Source organism: Zea mays, chromosome 10 (genome assembly GCF_902167145.1).
Source record: "Zea mays cultivar B73 chromosome 10, Zm-B73-REFERENCE-NAM-5.0, whole genome shotgun sequence".
NCBI lineage: Eukaryota > Viridiplantae > Streptophyta > Magnoliopsida > Poales > Poaceae > Zea > Zea mays.
In genome coordinates, this window is record NC_050105.1 from 139553083 (window position 1) to 139577664 (window position 24582).

Genomic DNA, 24582 nt, shown 5'->3' on the forward strand with positions numbered 1-24582 from the left:
AAGGACGGGCCTGTGAGGAACCCAGGTCTAGGGTTTCGCCCACCCTTGGATCTGTGCCCAGATATGGTTTCCCCTCTCCCTAGGGTTCATCCGACGTGAGGTTTCCCCCTTGGCCGAATCAGACAAGAACCCTAAATCACACAGGTATGTGGTGGTGCTGGATTTCTGTTTTCTTTCATTCATAGCTTCTCCATTACAACTGCTCAGATTTATAGCAGCCCAAGTGGCTCTAACTGCTAATCAGTTATTACAGCTGGATTACAGCTAGATGACAGATCTAATCTGTTATTACAGCTAAATGCCAGCATCTTACAGCTGTATTATTCTATCCCCTCTGTACTCCTTGCCTGCATCTATGCATTCCTGGTAGGGTCATGACAATCCGCCCCCCCTTGAGAGCTTGCTTGACCCCAAGCAAGGGCCTTTGGAAATCTGGTCTTGGCCACAGTAAAATCCTCCCAAGTAGCACATGATGATGGTAACCCAGACCACCTGAGGAGCACTTGGACCACAGCCGTATTGCCTTTCTTGACCATTCTGCGATCCAGAATCTCTACCGGAGCCAGAGATCCCCTGTCCAAATCCATTGGTTGAGGAAGAGTATCAAAGACCGGAGTATAATTTGGAACAAATGGTTTGAGTTGGGAAACATGGAAGACAGGATGGATCTGAGCTTCTGGTGGAAGAGCCAAACGATAAGCAGCTGGCCCAATTTTCTCAGTCACTGTGTAAGGCCCAAAATACTTGAATGCAAATTTGGGACAAGGTCTATTGACCACAGAATTTTGAGCATAAGGCTGGAGCTTGAGCAAAACCTGTTCCCCGACCTGAAACTCCCTGGGAACCCGCTTCTTATCTGCAAAATGTTTATACCTCTGTTGAGCTCTAGCCAAATTGGCCTTCAACATCTCACTATGCTCAGCTCTGTGCTGAACAAACTGGACAGCTCCTTCATCCTCCTGCCCTGTGACCGAAGGAATTCTAAGAACAGATGCTTCATAGCCATAAAGGGCCTGGAAAGGTGAACAGCCCAATGATGAGTGGAAAGTGGTATTATACCATAATTCGGCTAAAGATAGCCAAGACTTCCATTTCTGAGGGTTGGAGTGGACAGCACATCTGAGATACATCTCCAAACACTGATTAACTCTCTCACTCTGCCCATCTGTCTGAGGGTGATAGGCTGTGCTTAAAGCAAGCTTAATATCCAAGAGCTTGAACAAATGTTTCCAAAAAGCACTTGTAAAAATCTTGTCCCTATCAGATACCACTGTTTTGGGCACCCCATGCAGCTTGATTACTGAATCTACCATGATTTGGGCCACTCCCTGAGCAGTGAAAGGGTGCTTTAAGGGAAAGAAGTGAGCATACTTAGTGAATCGATCTACCACCACCAAAATTGTATCATATCCTTCTGACCGGGGTAACTTCTCAATGAAATCCATAGTTAAGTCTTGCCAAGCTCCTGCTGGCACAGGCAATGGGTGAAGTAACCCAGAAGGATACTGCTTGGGACTTTTGGCCTGCTGACAAACCGCACATTGTTTCACAAATAATTCCACATCAGTTTTCAGGCCTGACCAACAGAACAACTTTTTAATTCTGTGGTAAGTAGCAGTGATTCCAGAATGACCACCCAATGATGAATCATGCAAAGCTGCAATAATTTTGGTTCTGAGGGCAGAATTCTCCCCTACCCAAATTTGCTGATCCTTTCTGATCACTCCCTGCTGAAGAAAATAGCCATCTTCATCAGGACTCTGTATTACCAATTTCTGTAAAAGTTGCTGGGCCTGCAAATCTGTGGCATAAGAGTTCAAAATTTCCTGAAGCCAAACCGGTTGGACCTCCGAAACCAGTGCTAAAGTCATGGCTGCCCCCACCCTAGACAAAGCATCTGCCACCACATTCTCTTTTCCCTTCTTGTACACTATCTTGAACTGGAGACCCATAAGCTTAGCCATAGCTTTTCTTTGCAATTCAGACTGAAGCTGCTGTTCTCCCAAGAAAGACAGAGACTGATGGTCTGTCATAATAGTGAAAGAGGACCTTTGCAAATAAGGTCTCCACCTGTCAACTGCCATGATTAAGGCCAGAAATTCCTTCTCATAAATGGATAGTTGCTTGTTCTTCATACCCAGGGCCTTACTCAAGAAAGCCAATGGTTTGTGCTCCTGCATAAGAACAGCTCCTATGCCTTCATCACAAGCATCAGTCTCAACCACAAAAGGTATCTCAAACCTTGGTAAAGCCAGAACAGGTGTTTGAGTCATGGCCTTCTTAAGATGTTCAAAAGCCTTCTGAGCTTCAAGTGTCCACACCCATGCCTTCTTGCCTTGAAGTAATATTGTCAAGGGCTTTGCCAGAGTACCATAATGCCTGACAAACTTCCTGTAATACCCAGTCAAACCGAGAAAACCTCTTAACTCAGTGACAGAAGTAGGCACTGGCCACCTGACCATGGCCTCAGTCTTGGATGGATCAGTAGCAACCCCTTCCTTAGAAATAATATGGCCCAAATACTGCAATTTCGCCTGAGCAAACACACATTTCTTCCTTTTGAGATAAAACTGGTGATGCCTTAACACAGTGAAAACTTGCTTCAAATGTTGAACATGATCTTGCAATGTTGGGCTGTAAATGAGAATATCATCAATAAAAACAAGCACAAACTTCCTGAGGAAGGGTTCCAAAATACTATTCATAGCACACTGAAAAGTGGCAGGAGCATTGGTCAACCCAAATGGCATTACTCTGAATTGATAATGCCCATGATGGGTTTTAAAAGCAGTCTTGTGCTCATCTTCTTCGCCCATTCGAATCTGATGGTACCCAGCTGTCATATCCAAACTGGAAAAATATTGGGTGCCTGCCAACTCATCTAAAATCTCATCCACCAAAGGCATTGGAAACCTATTCTTCACTGTCATATCATTGAGCTTTCTGTAATCTATGCAAAACCTCCATGTTCCATCTTTCTTTTGTACCAGTAATACTGGAGAAGCAAAAGAGCTTACACTAGGAACAATCAAGCCTGCTTTGAGCAATTCTGCCACTTGTCTCTCTATCTCATCTTTGTGTAGTGGAGAGTATCTATATGGTCTGGCATTCACTGGAACCGACCCTGGCAGCAATGGTATATAGTGGTCAAACTCCCTTTTGGGAGGTAAGGCTGCAGGCTGAGCGAATAAATCCTGAAATTCTGTGAGTAGTGCTGCTAACTGCCCCTTCACCTCTTCTGTCGTTGGTACCACCTGTTCCAGCAACACAAAAGCCCAGACCTCATTCCCTTTCAACCATTTCTGCACCTGAACAACATGCACTTGAGAAACTTCTGTAACCTTAGCACAGTCTCCTTGTATTTGGACTTTCTGTCCCTGATGGTAAAACTCCAAGGTCTTGTTATCCCAGTCACAGTTCATAGGGCTATGGGCCCTCAACCAGTCAAATCCCAAAATGGAATCATATACTCCAATGTCCAACACTCTCATAGGGAAAACAAAGGTGTGCCCTCCAGTCCACCATTTTACTTCCCTTACTCTCTGAGTGCTGACCATAATATCCCCACTAGCCACCTTGACCTTCACTGGGTCACATTCTTCCACCTCCAACTTTAACTTCTCCACCATCTGCTTGCTAATAAAACTGGTAGAACTTCCCGAATCAACCAACATCAATAGCAGCTGATGCTGAATCAATGCTCTAAGTCGGATACATTGAGAATCATCAGCCCCGTTAATAGCATTCAGAGACAGCTTCAGTTCCTCTTCTTCCTGTTTCTCCTCTTGCTCTATTTGCTCCAATACTTCAGGAGTTAAAACCTTCTCCATATCCTCAGGAACTAGAACATGTAACTGGACTGCATTCCCTTTCTGGCACCTTGCTTGATGACCAGGTTCAAATTTCTCTCCACAAGTGAAGCAGAGACCATTCACTCTTCTATACTCTTTTAGTTGTCTCTCCTTGCTCCATCCTCCCACCTCAACACCTTTACCATCTGCTCTATTTCCTCCTCCCAATCTACCAAGAACAGGCTGCTTGGTAAACTTCATTCCTCCCTTATCAATAATATCCTGCTGAACTTGAGCCAATAGTTGTGCCTTGTGAACAGTAGCAGGAAGCTGGGACATAACTGGATACTGAATTTCATTCTTCAGTCCTTTGACAAACTGACTGACATAAAATGTTTCATCCATCGTAGGATTATGAACAGCAGTAGCATATCTTGCTTCCTCAAACTCCTTCACATATTCTTCCACTCCCCCCTTTTGCCTCATATTCAACAATTTCCTCATCGCTCTTGGGTATTCCTCAGCTCCAAATTTGTCTAATACCAGTCTAGACAAATTCCTCCAATCACCCAACCCTTGCTTCAACCTTACTACCTGCAACCATCGTGCTGCAGTACCTTCAAAGTTGAGAGACGCCATAGTGGACTTAAAAAAATCAGGGACCCGGTAGAGGTTGAAATAATCTTCACATTGTATGATCCAAATGGCTGGATCTGTTCCTCCAAACTTTGGGAAGGGCATCCTTGGTATATGTTGTTGCAATTGTTCCCCATCTCTGTCCAGTTGCCCAGAACTCTCCTCTCTACCTCTGTGCATTCTTTCTCCTCTGTTCTGAGAATTTCTGTTGTCTCTTTCTCCTGCTTCTTCCTTCCCATAACGATCCATATCCCTTGCCATGGCTTCCAACCGAAGAAGAGAAACAGCCTTCCCGGTCTCCTCCATTTGCTTGCGAAACAGCGTCCTCTCTTCCTCCATGGCATCAACCTTCCCTGTCAGCTTCTCGATGGCCAGCATCATCTTCTCCCAGCGTGCTTCAGCTTGCTTTGCTTCCATGGTGACAGCCTCGATCACCAACCGAGACTGGGCCGACGGCTTAATTGAAGGTGCCGTGATGAACAAAATTTTTCTGAGCACCTCCCTTCTTTCAAACTTGTGTCAAACTGTCTTCCCGCCAATCTCTCCTCCAAGGATTCGATAGCTTTGATACCAATTGTGAGGAACCCAGGTCTAGGGTTTCGCCCACCCTTGGATCTGTGCCCAGGTATGGTTTCCCCTCTCCCTAGGGTTCATCCGACGTGAGGTTTCCCCCTTGGCCGAATCAGACAAGAACCCTAAATTACACAGGTATGTGGTGGTGCTGGATTTCTGTTTTCTTTCATTCATAGCTTCTCCATTACAACTGCTCAGATTTATAGCAGCCCAAGTGGCTCTAACTGCTAATCAGTTATTACAGCTGGATTACAGCTAGATGACAGATCTAATCTGTTATTACAGCTAAATGCCAGCATCTTACAGCTGTATTATTCTATCCCCTCTGTACTCCTTGCCTGCATCTATGCATTCCTGGTAGGGTCATGACAGGGCCCAAAGCCGGCGCCGGACGCGGCGGATACGCAGCAGCAGGCGGCGGAAGCCCAGAGCACGAAGCCGACGGGGGACGGGATCGCGTCCTCCGCGCGTAGCCCGTGCCTGCCGGACCATGCCAAACGCAGGCGAACACATCATTCTTTCACCCGTCTGTGCGTCCACGCGCGCGCGAGTACTACGCGACACACCGCCCGCCCCCGCATTCCGCATTCTTCTCCTGGACTGGATTGCACACTGCACCGCTTTTGGGTCTTGGCTCTTTTATCTGACGTTGACTTCCCTTCCCCTTCTATTCTACACCTTGTGTGTCTAAGCTGCAGATCCTCATCTCGTCTCTTTGGCAAATTTATACACGGTGCTGCTTAGTTATTTATTAGAAAAAAAGAGGTACTTACTCGGTATAAAAAGAATGTGATTGTAGATCTAAACCAAATCATTTTTTTATAAATCTAGCTAAAGTTTATACAGAGCACTATCAACATTTATATTAGATTTACTATAGAATATATTCAATGATTAATCTAACAGTAGTTATTGAGTATCATAAATGCTAATATTTTATACCCTCTTCGTTCATAAATATATGACATCGTTGATTTTTTTAAAAAACTTTGACCACTCGTCTTATTCAAAAATAATAATGATGAGTCATCGTCTATTTTTTTGATTTGTTTAAGGTATTTTATACTTGATTTAAAATTTTACATTTTTAAATAAATATATTTAATAAGACGAGTGGTCGAAGTTTTCGAACAAAAATTTAATAGTAAACGGAGGTAGCACTCTATAATCTAAGTAGGTAGTTATTGGGTAGTAGGTATCATTGTCGTCTCTACTCCCTCCATATGGGGGGAGAGAAGAAACTCTCTCCATATATGGTGTGAGTTCTAATCTACTCTCATTCTTTAATTACTTTATTTCTTTACAATATTAACCATTCTAAGTATCGTAACCTAATAACAATGTGAATTATGGTAGTACAAATAGACTATGATTTTTTAAACTTCCAAAACTGATGAAAAAAATGTTAAATAGCTGAATTATAGTATATAGTGGAGCTCGATAGAGTGAATAGTTGAAGAAGTCCTGGTGTCATAAAATATAATACTCTCTGCGCCTAAAATAGTAGTCGTTTTAACTTTAGATTTTTATTTCCATGTTCATATGAATGATTATAAATGTATATATATATATACACACGATACATATATTAAGTATTATATGAATCTAGTAAAAAGGTAAAACGAATTTTAATTTGTGTCAGAGATAGTAGAAAGTAAGGGCTTCTTTGGAACACAAGAATTTTACAGTAATGGTATAAGAATTTTAAAAACATAGGAAAATTTTCTTTTATTTCAAAAGAGGAGCCTTGTGGGGGAAACGTGAGGGAATGGTTGGAGATGGCAAATGCCGCTTGTGTGGGCGGAAGCTTTTTGGGAGTAGAAAAGGGAAAGCCTGCCACTGTCAGCAACCTAGGCGCTCCTGCAGTCCTGCTGCTGGTTCTTGCCTGTCTCCCGCTTGTTCTCCCTAGTTCCGACCCGAAGCAGGGAATGAGCTTCGGCGATCTCGACGGCGGCGGGTCCGCGGCCGGCTTGCAGTACCCGTACGGCGCCTTCGCGTCATCGCCGGTCCTCTCGCTCACCGTGGTACGAACTACACACGCGCACGCACGGCATTTTCTGTGGTTGGGCGATGCGGGACGAATTTCGTGTGGTTGAGTGATTCGGGAATGCGTTCGTGTTCTGTGGTTGATTACAGGTGGACGCCAGGCGCCGCCGCGGCGGCGGCGGGAACGCGAAGGACGCGTCGGAGGCGGAGAACGAGGGACAGTCGATGATGAGCGGACACCTCGACGTCGTCCTGTCTGGCGGCGGCGATGGCGAGGACGGCGAGGCCGCGAACCAGCGCAAGCCCAAGCGCAAGAAGCCGTACAACCGCCACACGCCGCGGCAGATCGAACAGCTCGAAGCGTGAGCGCCCCCGCGTGGTTCGATTCGTCGTGTTTTCTTGAACTTGCGTGAAGGCCCGCGCTCACGCGTCGATCGTTGTGCCGCAGGATGTTCAAGGAATTCCACCACCCGGACGAGAAGCAGCGCGCGCAGCTGAGCAGGCAGCTGGGCCTGGACCCGCGGCAGGTCAAGTTCTGGTTCCAGAACCGGCGCACGCATTTGAAGGTGAGCGACCGGGCAAACCCAGCTCTTTGAGGTGCGCCATTGGTTCGTGCCGTTTGGTGCAGTGCTTGACATGGCTTTCGCTTTTGCATGGTCCTGAACTTGGCAAGAACCAACTGGAGCGGCAGGAGAACGCGAGGCTGAAACACGAGAACGACAAACTGCGCGTCGAGAACCTGTCCATCCGGGAGGCCATAAGGGACCTGGTGTGCAGCTGCTGTGGCGGTCCAGCGGTGCTCGGGGAGCTGTCGCCCGAAGAGCACCAGCTGCGCCTCGAGAATGCGAGGCTCAGGGACGAGCTCGCTCGAGTCTGCACCGTCACTTCCAAGTTCATTGGCAAGCCCATGTCTCACATGGAACTGCTGCTCGCGAAGGAGCCGCATCCTATGACAGGCTCGTCACTGGAACTTGCAGTTGCTGTTGGTGTTGGTTCCAGCGTGCCATCGAGCAAAATGCCTGTCTCGACGATCTCCGAGTTGGCCGGCAGCACATCCAGCTCAACGGGAACAGTGACCACGCCCATGGTGACTGCATCCTTGCCGATGGTTAGCATTGACAAGTCCAAGTTCGCCCAGCTTGCAGTGAGTGCGATGAATGAGCTTGTCAAGATGGCGCGGATGAATGAACCGCTGTGGATTCCAACCATTCCCTCACCTGGCTCACCAATCATGGAGACTCTAAACTTTAAAGAGTACTTGAAGGCATTCTCACCATGTGTTGGAGTGAAGCCTACTGGGTTTGTGTCTGAGGCCTCTAGGGAATCCGGCATTGTCACCATTGACAGTAGCGCTGCTCTTATGGAGGTCTTCATGGATGAGGTTCTTCTTGTGCCTCCTTGCTCGTTGTTTTTGCTATTGCCTGTATGCTTAAACTCACATGGTTGTTTGAATTATTGCCACAGAGACGATGGTCAGACATATTCTACTGCATTGTTGCCAAGGCATCAATCGTTGAGGAGATCTTACCTGGTGTTGCAGGAAGCAGAAATGGTGCATTGCTGCTTGTGAGTGCTGAATAGTCCCTAGTGTTCTGTTGTTCAGAACATCTGTATCCTGTTACTGTGGTTAAGCATGGTATCTCCATATGGCTTTTGCTACAGATGCAGGCAGAACTACAAATGCTTTCACCTCTTGTCCCTATAAGGGAGGTTACATTTCTCAGGTTCTGCAAACAGCTTGCTGAGGGTGCATGGGCTGTAGTGGATGTTTCCATTGATGGACTGCAGACGGATCAGTGCCTAGCTACAAACACGAAATGCCGGAGGCTGCCTTCAGGTTGCGTGTTGCAAGATACCCCCAATGGCTGCAAGGTATGTCATAGCAATTCTTCTACATCTTTTTCTAGGAAGATTTCAAGTAGTTTTTTTATGTTTAGTTGTCTAGCAAATCCTTGTAGTATTGCCACGCGCCCACGCCTACCATTGATTCTGAAAGTCCTTAGTTTCCTATGTCACAGGCTCACAGCCCATGTATACGATTATGACTTGGGCGCTTCTTCAGAAATGCCCGTATTAGTTCCTGATAACTGTACGATACTCATGATAACGATAAGAATCATCATTGATTCCAATCCTCCGTGAGCACCATGACAATGTTGAACAGAATACTCGATGTTTAGTAGTGTCTGTACCTTTTATTTGTTATTTTATTTTTATTTTGCACTGATAGTCATGCGATATAGTGTTCAGTATTCACAAGTCATGGTTAGGCTCATGTCCCCAATAAATTAATTGTTGTTACGAGCGCACCACCCAAAATTAATGGATTGGTCAGCGAGAATGTTATAAACAATTGCTTCAGAATAATTAACTCATTTTCTAGATCTAGCACTTCTACCAAGCATACTCCCCTGCTTTTATTTAGTCAGAAGCTCTATCCAAGGGGATCAGATACTTCTAAGCTTGGGCTTGAGCCCCCTGGGTAGTTTCTTGTCTGCAGTTCATTTGATGCGTCTCGTTGAAACTTTGGCATACTGAGCTATCAGAGCATGGTTTATTTGGCCCTGTTAAACTAAGACATGCAGTACTCTACTACGTGTAAAAAAACATAGGTGCCTGGAAGCCTAGCATCCTCTAGGGTAATGTCTCTGTATTTATATGCAGGGTTCAACCCTTTATATTATGACATTATGTAGTATACAAATAGGACTTAAGTTAATGCAGGTTGTTACAAAATTGATCTATAACTCAGTCTACAAGAAAACCTGTCGTACAACCTAATATAGTAAACATTGTCGTACAAGAAAGGAATTGACAACAAAGTAATTGGCCTATACACATATCTTAATAGACCCCTTCAGTTACAACTTTTCAAGTTGAGATTGTACTTAAAGTTTTCTAGTTGACGCACTGAAAGAGCTTGTGAGGCCATCTGTAACCTGATCTCCAATAGATACAAATTCAACCTCATTAAGCTTCTTTGTAACCCTTTTCACAAAATGATAAGCAATCTCTATATGTTTAGTTCTGGCACGAAACACGAGATTGAAATACAAATATTTTGCTCTCATATTGTCACACCATAGATGCATTGCATTTGAACTTCTAATCTTTAACTCCTTCGATAGAATCTGAACCCACATGATCGTTGTTGTAGCATTTGCTCAAATCTTGTATTCTGATTTAATACTTGATTAGTTCTCTATCTTCTTGCACTCCTAGAGATGAGATTGGGGCCTAAAAATACAACAAAGCCTCATGTATGTCTTTTATCATCTAGGTAACCTACCAAATCTGCATCTGAATATGTACTCATAATAAAAAAGGATAACTTGAGTAGCTTCGACCTAACTTTTGAACTTGATTTGAGTTATCGTAGAATCCTCTTGATTGCAGCCTAATGAATAGTAATAGGAACATGTAAAAACCAACAGACCTTGTTGACCGGGAAAGTTATATCGGGCCTTGTCAACATGAGGTATTATTCGACCGTAACAACTCTTCAAGAACAATAAGTTTTCACTTGTCGACTGCGGGGTGCTAACTGGTTTGTAATCAACTATCCCAATCATTTTTAGAAGACCAGACACATTTTTCTTGTGTGAGCACAATGCCTCCGGAAATCCTTATCATCTCAATATCAAGGAAATTAGGGGTGGGCGTTCGGGTTACCCGAAAATTTTGGGTCGGGTAATTGAAATTTCAGGTTCTGAGAATCGATACCCGAAAGTATAATGGTTCTACAATACCCGAAAATTCGGGTACCCGGAATTTCGGATTCAGGTATTCCCGAACCACCCGAACTGTTGTGTAAGCTTCATAAAAACACATGCACCCTATTAATTAGTATAAAAAACAACTTGAATAATGATATACATGGACATAAAAAAAACACAGGCAATCTACAATCACAAGTCATGCACACTTACACATAATTACATATGCTCAAATTAATAATTAACAATGACCGGTATTTCGGGTACCCGAATTACCGAAATTAAGTTCAGGTTTTACAAGTTGCTACCCAAAATTCCCAAACGAAATTCGGGTTTTGGGTATTTCGAATTCGGGTTTGGGTATTCCAGGTTCGGATTTCGAGTTACGGGTTTTTGTGCCCAGACCTAAAGGAAATAGTGAAGTTCTCCTAAGGCCTTAATCTTTTTCTAAGTTATGTATGAGAGTGGACATGGCTTCTCGTTTGGTACTCACCACAATAATATCATCGACATAAACTAGCATAAACATGCTAACATCTCCATGTTTATAGAAGAACAACGATGCATAAGTTTTTGAGCTTTCAAAACAGAGATTACAGAGTTCCTTACTCAAGCATGATTAGCAAGCTCTTGGCGCTTGTTTGAGACCATAGAGCTCCTTGTCCAGCTTGCATATATACTCTGGTGATTTTGAGTCATATCCTGGCGTCTGCATCATATATACCTCCTCATGTATCCCATGAAGAAAAGTGTTATTCATGTCTAGTTGTCGTAATGTCTAACTCCTGGAGACACCAATTGACAATACAACTCTAATAGTGGTTGGTTTAATTACTAGACTAAAGGTGTCTTCATAATCTATATCATACAACTCTTTCAAATATTTGGTAAGTAGTCGAGCTTTGTATTTGTCAAGACTACCATCTTGCTTTCTTTTAATTTTGTATACCCACTTGTAGTCAATAACATTAATACCTTTTTAGAGGAACAAGATGTCACATGAAGCTATGTTTCGTTTTGTGGAGCTTCTCAACAACGGGATGGTTGGTTAAAAAATTGCGGCTGAGGAAGTATCAATGGAATTGTGGTGGTTGGATTATTGAGTCTAATTAGTGCTTCTGATTACCATATTAAAAAAATAAAGAACCAGATGTTACTGAAAGTGTTGCGCTCTTTATAGGCTTGAACCCTTTAGATGATGTAGTATATAACTAGAACTTAGTTGATATAGATTGTTACAAAATTGATTGATGACGTAACCTACAAGAAAATCTGTTATAGAAGAAATATATTGGCCTAGACACATGTCTTAATACTATACTATGTAGTGGAATTGTGTGGCAAACATCCCCATCCCCTCCTGGTGTATTACAACACCTCGAGACGTTTGCATGTGGGCATGCTTGAATGTGCTAACAGATGTAGCTGCATGTACACTGTAGGTCACATGGGTTGAGCATGCAGAATATCCTGAGGCGTCCGTGCACCAGCTCTACCAGCCTCTTATGCGCTCTGGCCTCGCCCTTGGCGCAGGGCGGTGGCTTGCAACACTGCAACGCCAGTGTGAGTGCTTGGCCATCCTCATGTCATCGCTTGCAGCGCCAGAGCATGACTCAGCAGGTATAGGAAATTTGAATACACAAGATTCGTGTACAAAAATCCTTGCATGTACCTGTGTCGCGTGCTAGAGACAAAACTGTAAAAATGTTTCACTCTTCTACACAGCGGTTTCTCTGGAAGGAAAATGGAGCCTGTTGAAGTTGGCACGGAGGATGATGGAGAACTTCTGCGCAGGGATGGGCGCGTCATCTTCCCGCGAATGGAGTATGCTGGATGGCTTTACAGGTAGCACGGGGAAAGACGTGCGGGTCATGGTGCAGAACAGTGTGGATGAACCTGGGGTGCCACCGGGTGTGGTGCTTAGCGTCGCCACAGCAGTATGGCTACCTGTGACCCCTGAGCGGCTCTTCAACTTCCTTCGCGACGAGGAGCTCCGTGCTGAGTGGGACATCCTCAGCAATGGTGGCCCTATGCAGCAGGTGCTACGCATTTCCAAGGGCCAACTGGACGGCAACTCTGTCGCTCTGCTGAGAGCTGATGTGAGTATTTCCTACCAAATATACTTCCTGATCCCACCTTCTATGTCCTTCATGCTTGTGCTTGTCCGTAAGTTTTTCTCATTTTCATGTCTTGAGCTGTCGATATCCTTAAAGTACAGTAGAATGTGATCTGCTCTTTCTGTTTCTACTGATTGTACAATCCTTAACATTAACGGCTCACATTATGTTTTACAGCATACAGACTCCCACCTGAACAGCATCTTGATTCTACAAGAGACGTGCACTGACAGATCTGGCGCAATGGTCGTGTACACCCCGGTGGACTTCCCGGCAATGCAGCTTGTGCTTGGTGGAGGGGACTCGAAGAACGTGGCGCTCTTACCATCTGGTTTCGTCATTCTGCCTGCTGGGTCTACCGCCAGTGGGCTCGGGCACAAGGCACGCGGATCGCTGCTCACAGTTGCATTCCAGATCCTCGTGAACAGCCAGCCCACAGCAAAGCTGACGGTGGAGTCAGTGGACACCGTGTACAGCCTCATCTCCTGTACCATCGAGAAGATCAAGGCGGCACTTCACTGTGACGTCTGTTAACTTGGGAACAGGAAGCTTCAGGCATGGAGGCAAGGCAACAGCTGGTGATCAGCCTGAGTCAAGAACGAACCGCGCAAAACAGTAGTGACCTTTGCTAGGTGGTACGGGTCCATAGGGCTGGCCCGTAGCACACAGCAATGGCGGTGGTTCGGGTATTGACTCAGCCTCCAATTGTTCTGGGTTAAATTTTGCATTTTGGACCTAAGCCAGGGCAATGTCATGGTTGGTTTTGGTGGTTTTAGAGTCATCTATGCTTTTTGTTGGCTGGCTCGTGGTTTTTGGTATCAGGTTTGCTTTTGTAACCATAGATGTAGGAGAGCCCCCCTTGATGATACAGTCAATATCAGACAAATGCAGCATTGTATCGTGAGATTCAGTCTCAGATCACTGTGGATTTACCTTGTATGGAACAGTAGTAGGAGTAGCGGCAGTTTATGAAGGATGTGTCATCCAAAACAAGCTTTCCTGTTTCGATAGAGGAAATCGATACAGTTAATGACTGGGTGTCACAGTTTCGTATGTTTCGGTGACTTCCAATGAAACAACCATTCTGGCAGGGAGACCAGCGTATGATCCAAAGTCACCTGCGACATTCTTCCGCTCAGTTTTACTGAATGCCTAAGTGCTGGACATGAAAGAAGCCAACCTGGTGTGATATGTTTGGCATTAAACAGATTTAGATAGAACACTCACAAATAGAGAGCGGAGATAGCCCTAGCCGGGCACACGGACTTCGCAATCAGCTTGATGTCTAGACAATGATCCTTAGCCTCAGAGGCACGCTCAAAATCGACGGTATGGTGAGCTACCTAGCAAGGCTAGGCTACCTACACGTTGAACCAAACATGCCCTCAAACAACTCCTAGCAGAAGCAAATCCTAACATAAGCATGTAATTCTGGACATCCAAACATATGATCCTGCACAGTTGGTTTTCAGGAATAACAATTTTAACATATGAATTGGTGTGGATACATAGACCTCTAAGCAAGGCCTTAGCTAATTTATTTTTAGCTAGCTAACAATCAACTATAGCTTACGTGAGCTCTATTTAGGTGCAAAGTATGTTTGAAATATTAGAGAAATACTGCTCGTATGGTATAGTCGTATTGCAGCCTCCCTGCAACTGGAGCAGCGAACGTTTGTAAAGTACTGATGTTTTCAAAACTTATTGAGTGTTTTGATACAATAATCTTCTAGTCTGTCTTTCTGAAACCATGGTTTTGTTAACTTGTGACTTCTTTTCAAACACAATTTTGTATGTCTTATAAAGCCATAGTTCTGTTCTGTGATACCATAGTTTTTGAAAACTAGTCATCCAAACAGGTACTTAATGGGATACATGATCCAGCACCAGTAATTCCGAAATGCATGCATTTGTCAAGTATGCTTAAGGAACTATAATTATAATTGGAGATACTGTTGTTTCTGTTACTCCCATCTCCATCACCCTCCCTTTCATGGTCTACATACTCAGTACAAGAAACACCAAGATAGGCCAATTCATTTTGAACGTAGGTGGCATTCGGGGCAACAGAAAACAATAAGGACTGATTTGGTGAATAGGGATTAAGAGGGGTCTATGGAGAGGAATTCTCTTGTAGCATAGATCCCTCGTGATCCCTATTCATCAAATCAGCCCTAAGGGCTTGTTTAGAAGTAAGAGGATATCAGAGGGGATTGGAGGGGCTAAGCAGCTCCCAAACAAGCCCTAAGAGTAAGGATGGGTGCCGCACAACAGCTAGATCTGCTACACTGGGTAAACATGATAGTTGTTTCTTCAGAAAGCACTATCTTACAGAGATACATCACGTCTGTAGACATTAAGCCACGCATGACAGCGCTATTAACTGAACTAGGTTACCATGATAGCACAGCATGACACAAGCTATTATCATCTGGAATACAACGAGTTCATGGTGCTTTTGCAGTTTCCCTCACAAGCGCAAACTTGGCAAGTAGACCAGAAAGCTGAAGAAATGATCCAACACCATCACAGATTCTCATGTGTGCAAATCCTGTTTCCTGTGCAAATAAACAGAATATGCTTGTTGAACGGAGGAGAAATCAACTGCATCTCTGTAAGTCCGAATGATGTAACATAGCAGTATCCAGATATGTTTTACTAGTTTTCTTCAAGAGAAGTTACAAAGTTATGAAGTTACCTTCAGCATTTCCAGCTTCAGATATTCAGCCATGTCATAATTCTTGACAACACGGAAGAGAGTAGTGATAATGTCAGTAGGAGAGTATCCCAGATCATAAAGTTGCTTCAGTGCAGAGCATGCCTCATCAAACTTTCCATCGAGCACGTTTTTCACCATGTTCTTGACATGTAAGGGATGTGGTTGATCGCACACCTGGCAGCATTACAGTGTCATTACTAACCGAAAATGCATTAAACATGCATAAAATGATAAATTGAGTATTAACCTTGAACACGTTTTCTTGATTAATAAAGCGGAACCCACTAAATGTAGCTTGCAAGTTGTTCAAAGCTTGTCTCATGTCACCATCAGCAGTAAATATGATAGCTTCCAGCCCCTCTGGCGCATAAGGCACCTGATTATACAGAAAAAAATGAAATTAAATTTGGAACCTGGCCCTGGACAGTGGGGGGGAAATCTCAAAACTGAGTCTCGCTGTTCAACTGTTATACATTCAGACAGAGTATAAATCAAACCACCACAGGTGTACCCAGACGTGGTAATAGATTAGGATCCAAATCCATATGAATACAATTAAAATCCAAGGGAAAAATTCCAGTCCAATCCTACTGTAGTACAAAATGACTAATATACCATCCAATTGCTTAAGTCCAAATTCATCTAATATGAATCAATAAGAACAAAACTATTATAACTATATATTGATCTTATGTCAAGCTGGACCTTAGAATTAAAAAACAGCATTCACACTTTAAAATTATTGACAAAAATTTGTTGTAGATGGCATGGTATGACTGCCTGCTAGTTTATGCAGATTGGTGTGACTAGATATTCACGTGTACGTGGGTCACACATCGAAAACCAGGCCTATAATTAAAAATTTTGTTAACGCAAAATTTTAGCAATGGATGAAATTTGCTGGGATGACTTAGTATAATTGACTGCTACATTGTGTAGATTGATGTGACTAGATATATACATTGACCCCACATCGTAAACTCAAAGGTAGACATTGAAGGCTGGTCTACGTCTCGGATCCAAAGAAATCCAATGAAAACTGGACCTTTTGACCTAATCTGGATTTTGGCTTTTATTGGATTAAAATGACGGTGTACATCCAAATCTAAATAGACCTTATCCAAGTGTATCCAAAGCAATTAGAGTCCAGTTAGACTTCGGATTATCCGAACCTACCTCCACCTTTAGGTGTATCCATGTTCAAATGGGTTTGAACTAGAAATCATATAGTGTTTAACTTCCATACATCAAGTAGACCCAATTTTGCTTTGTTTCGAGTTTTGGCCATCTAGTTGAAGGATCATTTGCTGGTTGACAGTTTAGCTTGATTGCAACAATTCTAGATGCATATGTTATTGTACATTTCAACTTAAAGTTTATAAATACAGTAGCACCTCAAACAACAGTTGAAATCTATGTCTATTTATAAATAAGAGTTTGTGCTTGTTTTCAAGTTCCAATACATCTGATCTGATATCACAATGTGCATATCATGGACAGTTTTTCTCCTAATTTTGCAAGGAATGCATGCTTTAGTATGTGTCAGAAGCATACACTCAACTATCACGACACACCTGGCTAATTTATTTGAAACAACATTAGTATTTCCAGATAAAGTATCGTATCAACAGCAAAACTTTCAACAGAACTGATGAATACCATATTCAGTTATTAGTAGAGTACTCCATTCCAAAATGTAAGGTCTTTGTCCTAAGTCAATGTTCTCTAACTTTGACCAAGTTTATATAATATATTAGCATACACAAGACCAAACAAATGCACGCGACATTTAATGGTGATCTATGGAGGCCATTTTCTTACTAAGACAACTTATGGAGAGATTCAGAGAACAAAAGAAAGACCTGCATATGGTCTTCATAGACTTGGAGAAGGCTTATGACAAAGTACCCAGGAGTGTAATGTGGTGGGCCTTGGAAAAACACAAAGTAGCAACAAAGTACATTAATCTTATTAAAGATATGTACACTAATGTTGTGACAAGTGTCCGAACAAGTGATGGGGACACCGATGACTTTCCAATTAACATAGGACTACATCAAGGGTCGGCTTTGAGCCCTTATCTTTTCGCTTTGGTGATAGATGAGGTCACAAGGGACATACAAGGAGATATACCGTGGTGTATGCTTTTTGCCGATGATGTGGTACTTATTGAGGAGAGTAGGAGTGGTGTTTCGCAAAAGTTGGAATTGTGGAGACAGACGCTGGAAGCAAAAGGTTTTAGGCTTAGTAGGTCTAAAACGGAGTATATGAAGTGTGATTTTAGTGCCATGGGGTATGAAGATGGCGATGTTAGTCTTGATGGGCAAGTGGTACCCAAGAAAGACACTTTTCGTTACTTAGGATCAATGCTTCAGAAGGATGGAGACATCGATGAGGATGTCAGTCATAGAATTAAAGCTGGATGGTTGAAGTGGCGGCAAGCGGCGGGTGTCTTATGCGACCCCCGGGTGCCACACAAACTAAAAGGCAAATTCTACAGGACAGCAATCCGGCCGGCTATGTTGTATGGAGCAGAATGTTGGCCCACTAAAAGACGACATGTCCAACAACTGTGTGTGGCAGAGATGCGTATGTTGCGCTGGATATGTGGCCACACAAGGAGAGACCGAGTCCGGAATGATGACATACGAGAGAGAGTAGGAGTGGCGCCAATTGAGGAAAAGCTTATGCAACATCGTTTGAGATGGTTTGGACATATCCAACGAAGACCTGAAGAGGCACCAGTACATATCGGAATAATTAGGCGTCCCGAGAATGTGAAGAGAGGTAGAGGTCGACCAACCTTGACGTGGACAGAGGCAGTGAAGAGGGACCTGAAGGAGTGGAATATTGATAAAGAGCTCGCCGTGGATAGGAAGGGGTGGAAGTGTGCAATTCACGTGCCAGAACCTTGATTTATAGTTCCGCTTTTCCTCCTTAATCGTTTGACCTTTTCTTGTGCCCATTTAGACCTTGCCGGTTCTTGTGGGTTTTATCTCTTTTATGTGTTCCCCCGTTTCGTCGTTTTCGGTTCTCCTTTGCCTTTGTTTCCCCTATTTTCTTTGGGGGTTGAGCTCTGAGGTTTTCATACGGGGTTTCATCTCTAGCCTACCCCAACGTGCTTGGTACAAAAGGCTTTGTTGTTGTTGTTGTTGTTGTTGTTGTAATGAAACTAATTTGATGTTGTAGATGTGGTGAATTTTTCTATAAACTTAGCCAAAGTTGAAGAAGTTTGACCAAAGACAAAATAAAACACCTTATGTTTTGAAACAAAGGGGTTAGGTACTAGGGTATAGCGGGTACCGAAACCATCAACTCAGAATTTCACAAGAACAAAAAGGAAATGATACGCTGATGCAGTAGGCAATTTACTCCGAGTTCTCCGAATTAACACTGCAAGGAAATGATTTCATAAAAGCATTTTTACATGTGTGTGTGTGTGTCTATATATATAATTCTTATGCTTCCCCCTCTCCTTTACACCTGAAGTTTTTTTGTACAAATGTGATCTCCTATGTAGGCCATTATAGGAGGATATTCAGCAGATAACATGTGGGAAACTATAGAAATACATGATAGGAACCATGCATGTCTTTAGGGTTCATACATGGCATAAACATGCATAGGACACAATCAAGGGGCTCTCTTAAGTCGCAACAGGTGATAAAGCTATATCGAAGCCCACATTGATAATACAGCCAGGAACAATAAAATGTTTATTAAACATATACACTTGACTGTAGAGGTTTGTATCAGTTGTTTTTCTATCTAATGCAACCAAAGATATACATTCATAGGTAAGCCCTTACAGTTCAAGAAGATATGGTATCTCTTCTCTTTTGCTTTCATTCAGCACTGGGACAATCTCCCTTTCACATGTTTAACAAGGTATTATCTAATCTTAGTACTTTATGATAGATCTACTGATATTTCATGTTGCAAACCAAAGTACTTTATTAGTGGCCAATGGTTAAAAAGAAGTTCATCTCACGAGTTCATGTATGAATTTATTTGGAGATAAGCAGTGCCAAAGATTACCTTCTCAGCTGCCACAACAATCATGAGGCGACCGAGGATCTCCTGATCAGAGAGCCTTGAGAACCTGACGATAGCACATCGGCTTTGAATGGGTTCAATTATCTTTGATGATGTGTTGCATGCAAGTGCAAATCTAGTGGTGTTTGAATAGATCTCCATTGTTCTTCGCAGAGCTTGCTGTGCTCCTGATGTCATGCTGCACACAGCAAGAGTGATGTTTAACCACATACTCAGATACTAATACCGGGTTTGTATTCATCCATTTGAGAAAATAAATTTAGGCTCAGAACTTTAAAACTTCTATTTGAAGTCAGGAAAATAATGAAGTCAGGGTTTGTCCACTCCACTGTCAACAAAGAAATTAATCTCCTAGTGCTAGTCTTAGGCTCTTGGCTCAAGTCCAAACAACGACCAATACTGAAATGAAATAAGAAAAAGCATGCAAACAACAACTTGTTTCAGTAAATACAGCACTGCACCTATAACACACTGATGGTGGAAACGCCCTGCGGATGGGCTTACCTGTCAGCCTCATCCAAGATCACGATTTTGTGCCGCCCTGGCTGTAGGGTGACCTTCTTCTGTGCAAACATCTTGATCTTGTTCCGCACAACATCCAAACCCCTGCAAAAGCACGAATCGACCATCAGGCATCCAACCCAAACACCACTCGAGGCAGCCCCGAATCGCCGGTACAAAATCACGTCACGGTGGCAGAAACCTGTCATCTGAGGCATTGAGCTCCAGCACGGCATCACGATAGCTGGGCCCGAGGAGCTCATGCGCCAGCGCCAGGATGCTCGTCGTCTTCCCGGTCCCCGGAGGCCCCTGCGCCAAAAGGGAAGAGGGTGAATCGCTGTTCCGTGCTGCGCAGGGAAGGTGTTCGACGGAATGGCGCTTACGGAGAGGATGAGGTTGGGCATGTTGCCGTCGCGGGCAATGACCTCCAGGCGGGCGACGGCATCGGAGTTTCCGACGACGTCAGCGACGCGGGAGGGGCGGTACTTCTCCACCCACGGGATATCATAGGCGTCGGCGTCGGGGGCGGCGGGGGCCATGGCGCTTGGGTGGGCTGCGCTTGCGCCGCGGGAGTCGGGGGAGGGAGAAAACCGCGCGGTTGTGGTTTTGTGGAATGGAAACAAAAAAATTGGGGAATTGGTGAGAGGGCCTTTGGCGCGCGAGGGTTTTGTTTGGCGTCTGACAGGCTGGGGGCACGGTCGTCTCTATGATTCGAAAAAAAAACGAAACCTGAAAACCGAATCCGAACAACTAGAACTCAAACTTGAACAACTCTAATCCAAATAATCCGAACAATTAAGGACCTGTTTGTTTCAGCTTATAGATTATATAATCTGAATTATAGTCTAAATTATATAATCCAGATTATAATCTAGATATATTATAATCTACATATAGTTGTTTGGTAGTTTATATTATATAAATATAGATTATTCACAAAGACAACAATACTCTTATTGTTTATTTGAGGTGAGAAAAGAATGATGACATATATTGTAATTTCTATTTACATAACAATGAGTAGTAGATCTTTTGCCAAAATAATCTCAAATAAATTAGTCTTGAGGAGATTATGAGATTATCATAATCTGGGGTTTAGATTATATAATCTGAATCCATAATCTAACTGTGTGTTTGGTTTGCAGCACGACATGGATACAGAGTGATCTGAACCTGTATCCGAGCCTACAAAATCGTTTGGATAGCGTCACGGAGTCTACCCATCCGTCGTTCATTCCAAAATACAACAGAACCCTAGCAGCGACTCATTCCTCCAAATCAACCGGATGAGCTCACTCCGGTTCGCATCTCGCACAGGGGCGGCGGCGGGGCAGCTCTGAGGGGATCTCTCGGCGGCGACGACGCGGCGACAGCGACCGCCAGGCTCGATTAGGGATGGCAATGGATGTGATTTATCCGCGTACCCGCGGATAAAAAACCCGTTAGGTACGGTTTTGAGTACGAGTCTGTACCCATGGATACGGATACGGGTAGCACTTGATATCCGTGGATATTTTTAAAACGGGTATGAAAAAACAGTATCCATACCCAAATATCCATTAAAATATCTCGTACTCCCGTCCTACAGGCCACAAGCCCAGGTTCCACCGTTCTAGGCTTCCAACGAAGCCCTCGCTCAGTCGCTCTCGCTCCAGACCCTCTCCATCTCTCTTCTTCCACTCCTACCGCCGTCGCCCACTCTATCTCTCCTCTCCCAAACTCCCGCCGCAGTCTGATACTCCGGCTCCTACCGCCGCCGCTACCAGGTGTTGTGCCGCGCCCGCCAGTCCGCCACCACAATCCCTGCTACTGGCTGCGCACCAGCCACCTCTCCTGAGTCACTGCGCGGCTGCACCCTGCGCCCACCACCTCCCCTCAGTCCCTGCGAGACAATTTTATATTGCTCGCTGTATGTCTTAATACATGTATCAGTTTTCATTTGCTGGACAAATTCTGTATGGTTGTATGTTTTTATCATATTTAAATTTGCTTGACGAATATGATATCATATTTGAATTTGTTGGATTTAAATATGTTGTATATGTAGTGGGCAAACGGATATATCCGCGGATATCCGTTACCCGCGGGTAACGGATGTGGATACTATTTGTTATCCATAGTGGGTAACGGGTACGGGTTCGGATATCGGATATAAGTCGCGGATATGGATGTCCAGAGACACTATCCGCGGATAGTTTATCCGTTGCCATCCCTAGGCTCGAGGTACTCACCCAACCACCGCTCCTCACACTACCAGATCTAGGCGTCGCACCTCAGGATTCACATCTCAGGATTCGCACGGAGTGAACAAGGCTGAGCGTCGCCTCATTCTGACTTCCGATCCCCGGCGGGAAGCGGAGCCAGGACCGGGAGCTGGAGCAGTTGTCTTCCCCCCTCGTCTCCGTCAACTGGTGAGCTCCCTCCTCCACCTCCTCTCCCTGCTCTTTGATCTCGCCCTCGCTTCTTCCTCCCCGGGCGGCCATCAGTTCCGGCGCGGCAGCTGGGATCCCTGCTTTCTCGACTCTGTTTCTCGAGCACCTTCTTGAACCAGCCGATCTGCACGCCGAGGGAGTAGGGTACCCCAGCCGCTGTCTGAAAGGGAATTAGGCTTACACCTAGTTCCTAAATAATTTTGGTGGTTGAATTGCCCAACACAAATATTGGACTGACTAGTTTGCTCTAGTGTATAAGTTATACAGGTGCAAAAGGTTCACATCTAGCCAATAAAAAGACCAAGTGTTGGATTCAACAAAGGAGCAATAAGGCAACCGAGGGCACCTCTGGCTGGGGGCACCGGACTGTCCGGTGTGCACCGGACAGTGTCCGGTGCGCCCGTAGACTTCGTTTTCTACCCTTCGCCCTCGGGAATTCGCGGAGGCCGGCGCGCTATAATTCACCGGACTGTCCGGTGTGCACCGGACATGTCCGGTGCGCCAACGAACCGCGGCCTCCGGAACTCGTCAGCCTCGGGTTTTCACGACAGCCGCTCCGCTATAATTCACCGGACTGTCCGGTGTGCACCGGACTGTCCGGTGTGCCAGCGGAGCAACGGCTCTCTGCGCCCAACGGTCGACTCTGACAGTAAACAGTGCAGAACAGTACACGCGGCAGGAGTCAGAGCAGAGGATCAGAGAGGCACCGGACTGTCCGGTGTGCACCGGACTGTCCGGTGCCACATGAGGACAAAAGCCTCCAACGGTCGACCGGCTCCAATCACAACGGCTAGGATGACGTGGCTGGCGCACCGGACATGTCCGGTGTGCACCGGACTGTCCGGTGCGCCCATCGCCAGCAGACTTCATCAACGGCTAGTTTTTGGATGGTGGCTATAAATACCACCCCAACCGGCCACTTCAAGGGGAGGGAGTCCAAGCAACATTCCAAGTCATCTAGTTGACATACTCAAGCCCTCCCAACCATCTATATTCATTGATCCATCCTATACACAAGATCTAGCCCACTACAACCAACACAAGTGCCACAAAAGAGAGAGCAAGCAATTGAGAGCTACTCAATTGAGTTTAGCCCTAGTGCCTTGTGAGATCCATTGAGAGATAGTGTGTGCTTCATCTTTGTGTTCATTTGTGCGTGGAGTTTTGACTCCCATTCAAACTTCCTCCAAAGTTTTGGAGGCTTGTAAAAGCTAGCAAGAGACACCAAAGATTGTGGTGGTCCTTGTGGGATCGAGAGTGATCCTTGAGAAGAAGAAGAGCTCGCTGATCCTTGTGTGATCGGGAGAGAGGGAAAGGGTTGAAAAAGACCCGTCCTTAAGTGGACTCCTCAACGGGGACTAGGCCTTCGAGGGCCGAACCTCGGTAAAACAAATCACCCGTGTTCATTGTGCTTTTGCTTGTGATTTGTTTGCTTTCCCTTACTCTAAGTTCTCTTGCACTATTCTTCGCTCATATCATTTGGTGTTGCTTCAAGTTAAAATCTTATTTAAGAGAAGCAACACTCCGCAAGAAAAGAACTTGAGTTAGTGCTCTTTTTCATCTAAGCTTTCTTGCTTTGTTATCATAGAATTATTAGTTGTATTGATTTATCACTTCCGCATTATTTGAAAGCTATACTCTTTACTAGCAAGAACTTAGTTTTTATACTCCGAAAATAGTTCATCTTGTTCTAACCACTAATCAAAGGATCTAGTTGGGGGATAAAGTTTTAATTTTCAGGTTTCGCCTATCCACCCCCCCCCCCCTCTAGGCGACTTTCAATTGGTATCAGAGCTAGGCACTTCATCTTGAGTCTAACAACTCGAAGTGATGGCTCGTAGAAGATCCCAAAAGAACAAGAAGACCCAGGAGAACCCAACTCGGAAGGAGGTAACTCTTGAGATTTTATTTGATGATTGTTCTAACTATGATTCATGGTCATCTAGTGTGATAAATGCTTTTAGAACCATAGATCCTCGATTAGAACAAATTATTGACAAGAGTATTTTTCCCTCTAGTTTTAATGGAAAAATTAATTCCGAGGAGGATCAAAGA

At 44.4% G+C, this 24582-nt stretch overlaps 3 protein-coding genes across 3 annotated transcripts; 1 reads left to right on the top strand and 2 right to left on the bottom strand.

Annotated features, from left to right (window-relative positions):
• Positions 1-264: 264 nt before the first annotated feature.
• Positions 265-4845, bottom strand: LOC118473527 (uncharacterized). The gene is made up of 3 exons (XM_035963269.1): positions 1698-4845; positions 816-1013; positions 265-282 (listed from the first exon to the last, which is right to left on the bottom strand). Exons 1-3 carry the CDS (start codon positions 4842-4844, stop codon positions 265-267), a joined length of 3363 nt encoding a protein of 1120 aa, XP_035819162.1. The 5' UTR covers position 4845.
• Positions 4846-6773: 1928 nt separating this feature from the next.
• Positions 6774-13786, top strand: LOC542668 (outer cell layer 2). Its single transcript, NM_001349505.1, has 9 exons — positions 6774-7024; positions 7137-7348; positions 7435-7552; positions 7660-8367; positions 8451-8552; positions 8649-8858; positions 12145-12322; positions 12428-12801; positions 12997-13786. Exons 1-9 carry the CDS (start codon positions 6779-6781, stop codon positions 13351-13353), a joined length of 2505 nt encoding a protein of 834 aa, NP_001336434.1. The 5' UTR covers positions 6774-6778; the 3' UTR covers positions 13354-13786.
• Positions 13787-15094: 1308 nt separating this feature from the next.
• LOC100282678 (uncharacterized) lies at positions 15095-20736 on the bottom strand. Its single transcript, NM_001155586.1, is given in 7 exon segments — positions 15095-15377; positions 15518-15712; positions 15786-15914; positions 19577-19772; positions 20099-20200; positions 20298-20404; positions 20479-20736. Coding segments are annotated over 7 exon segments (996 nt in total). The 5' UTR covers positions 20635-20736; the 3' UTR covers positions 15095-15266.
• Positions 20737-24582: the final 3846 nt, after the last annotated feature.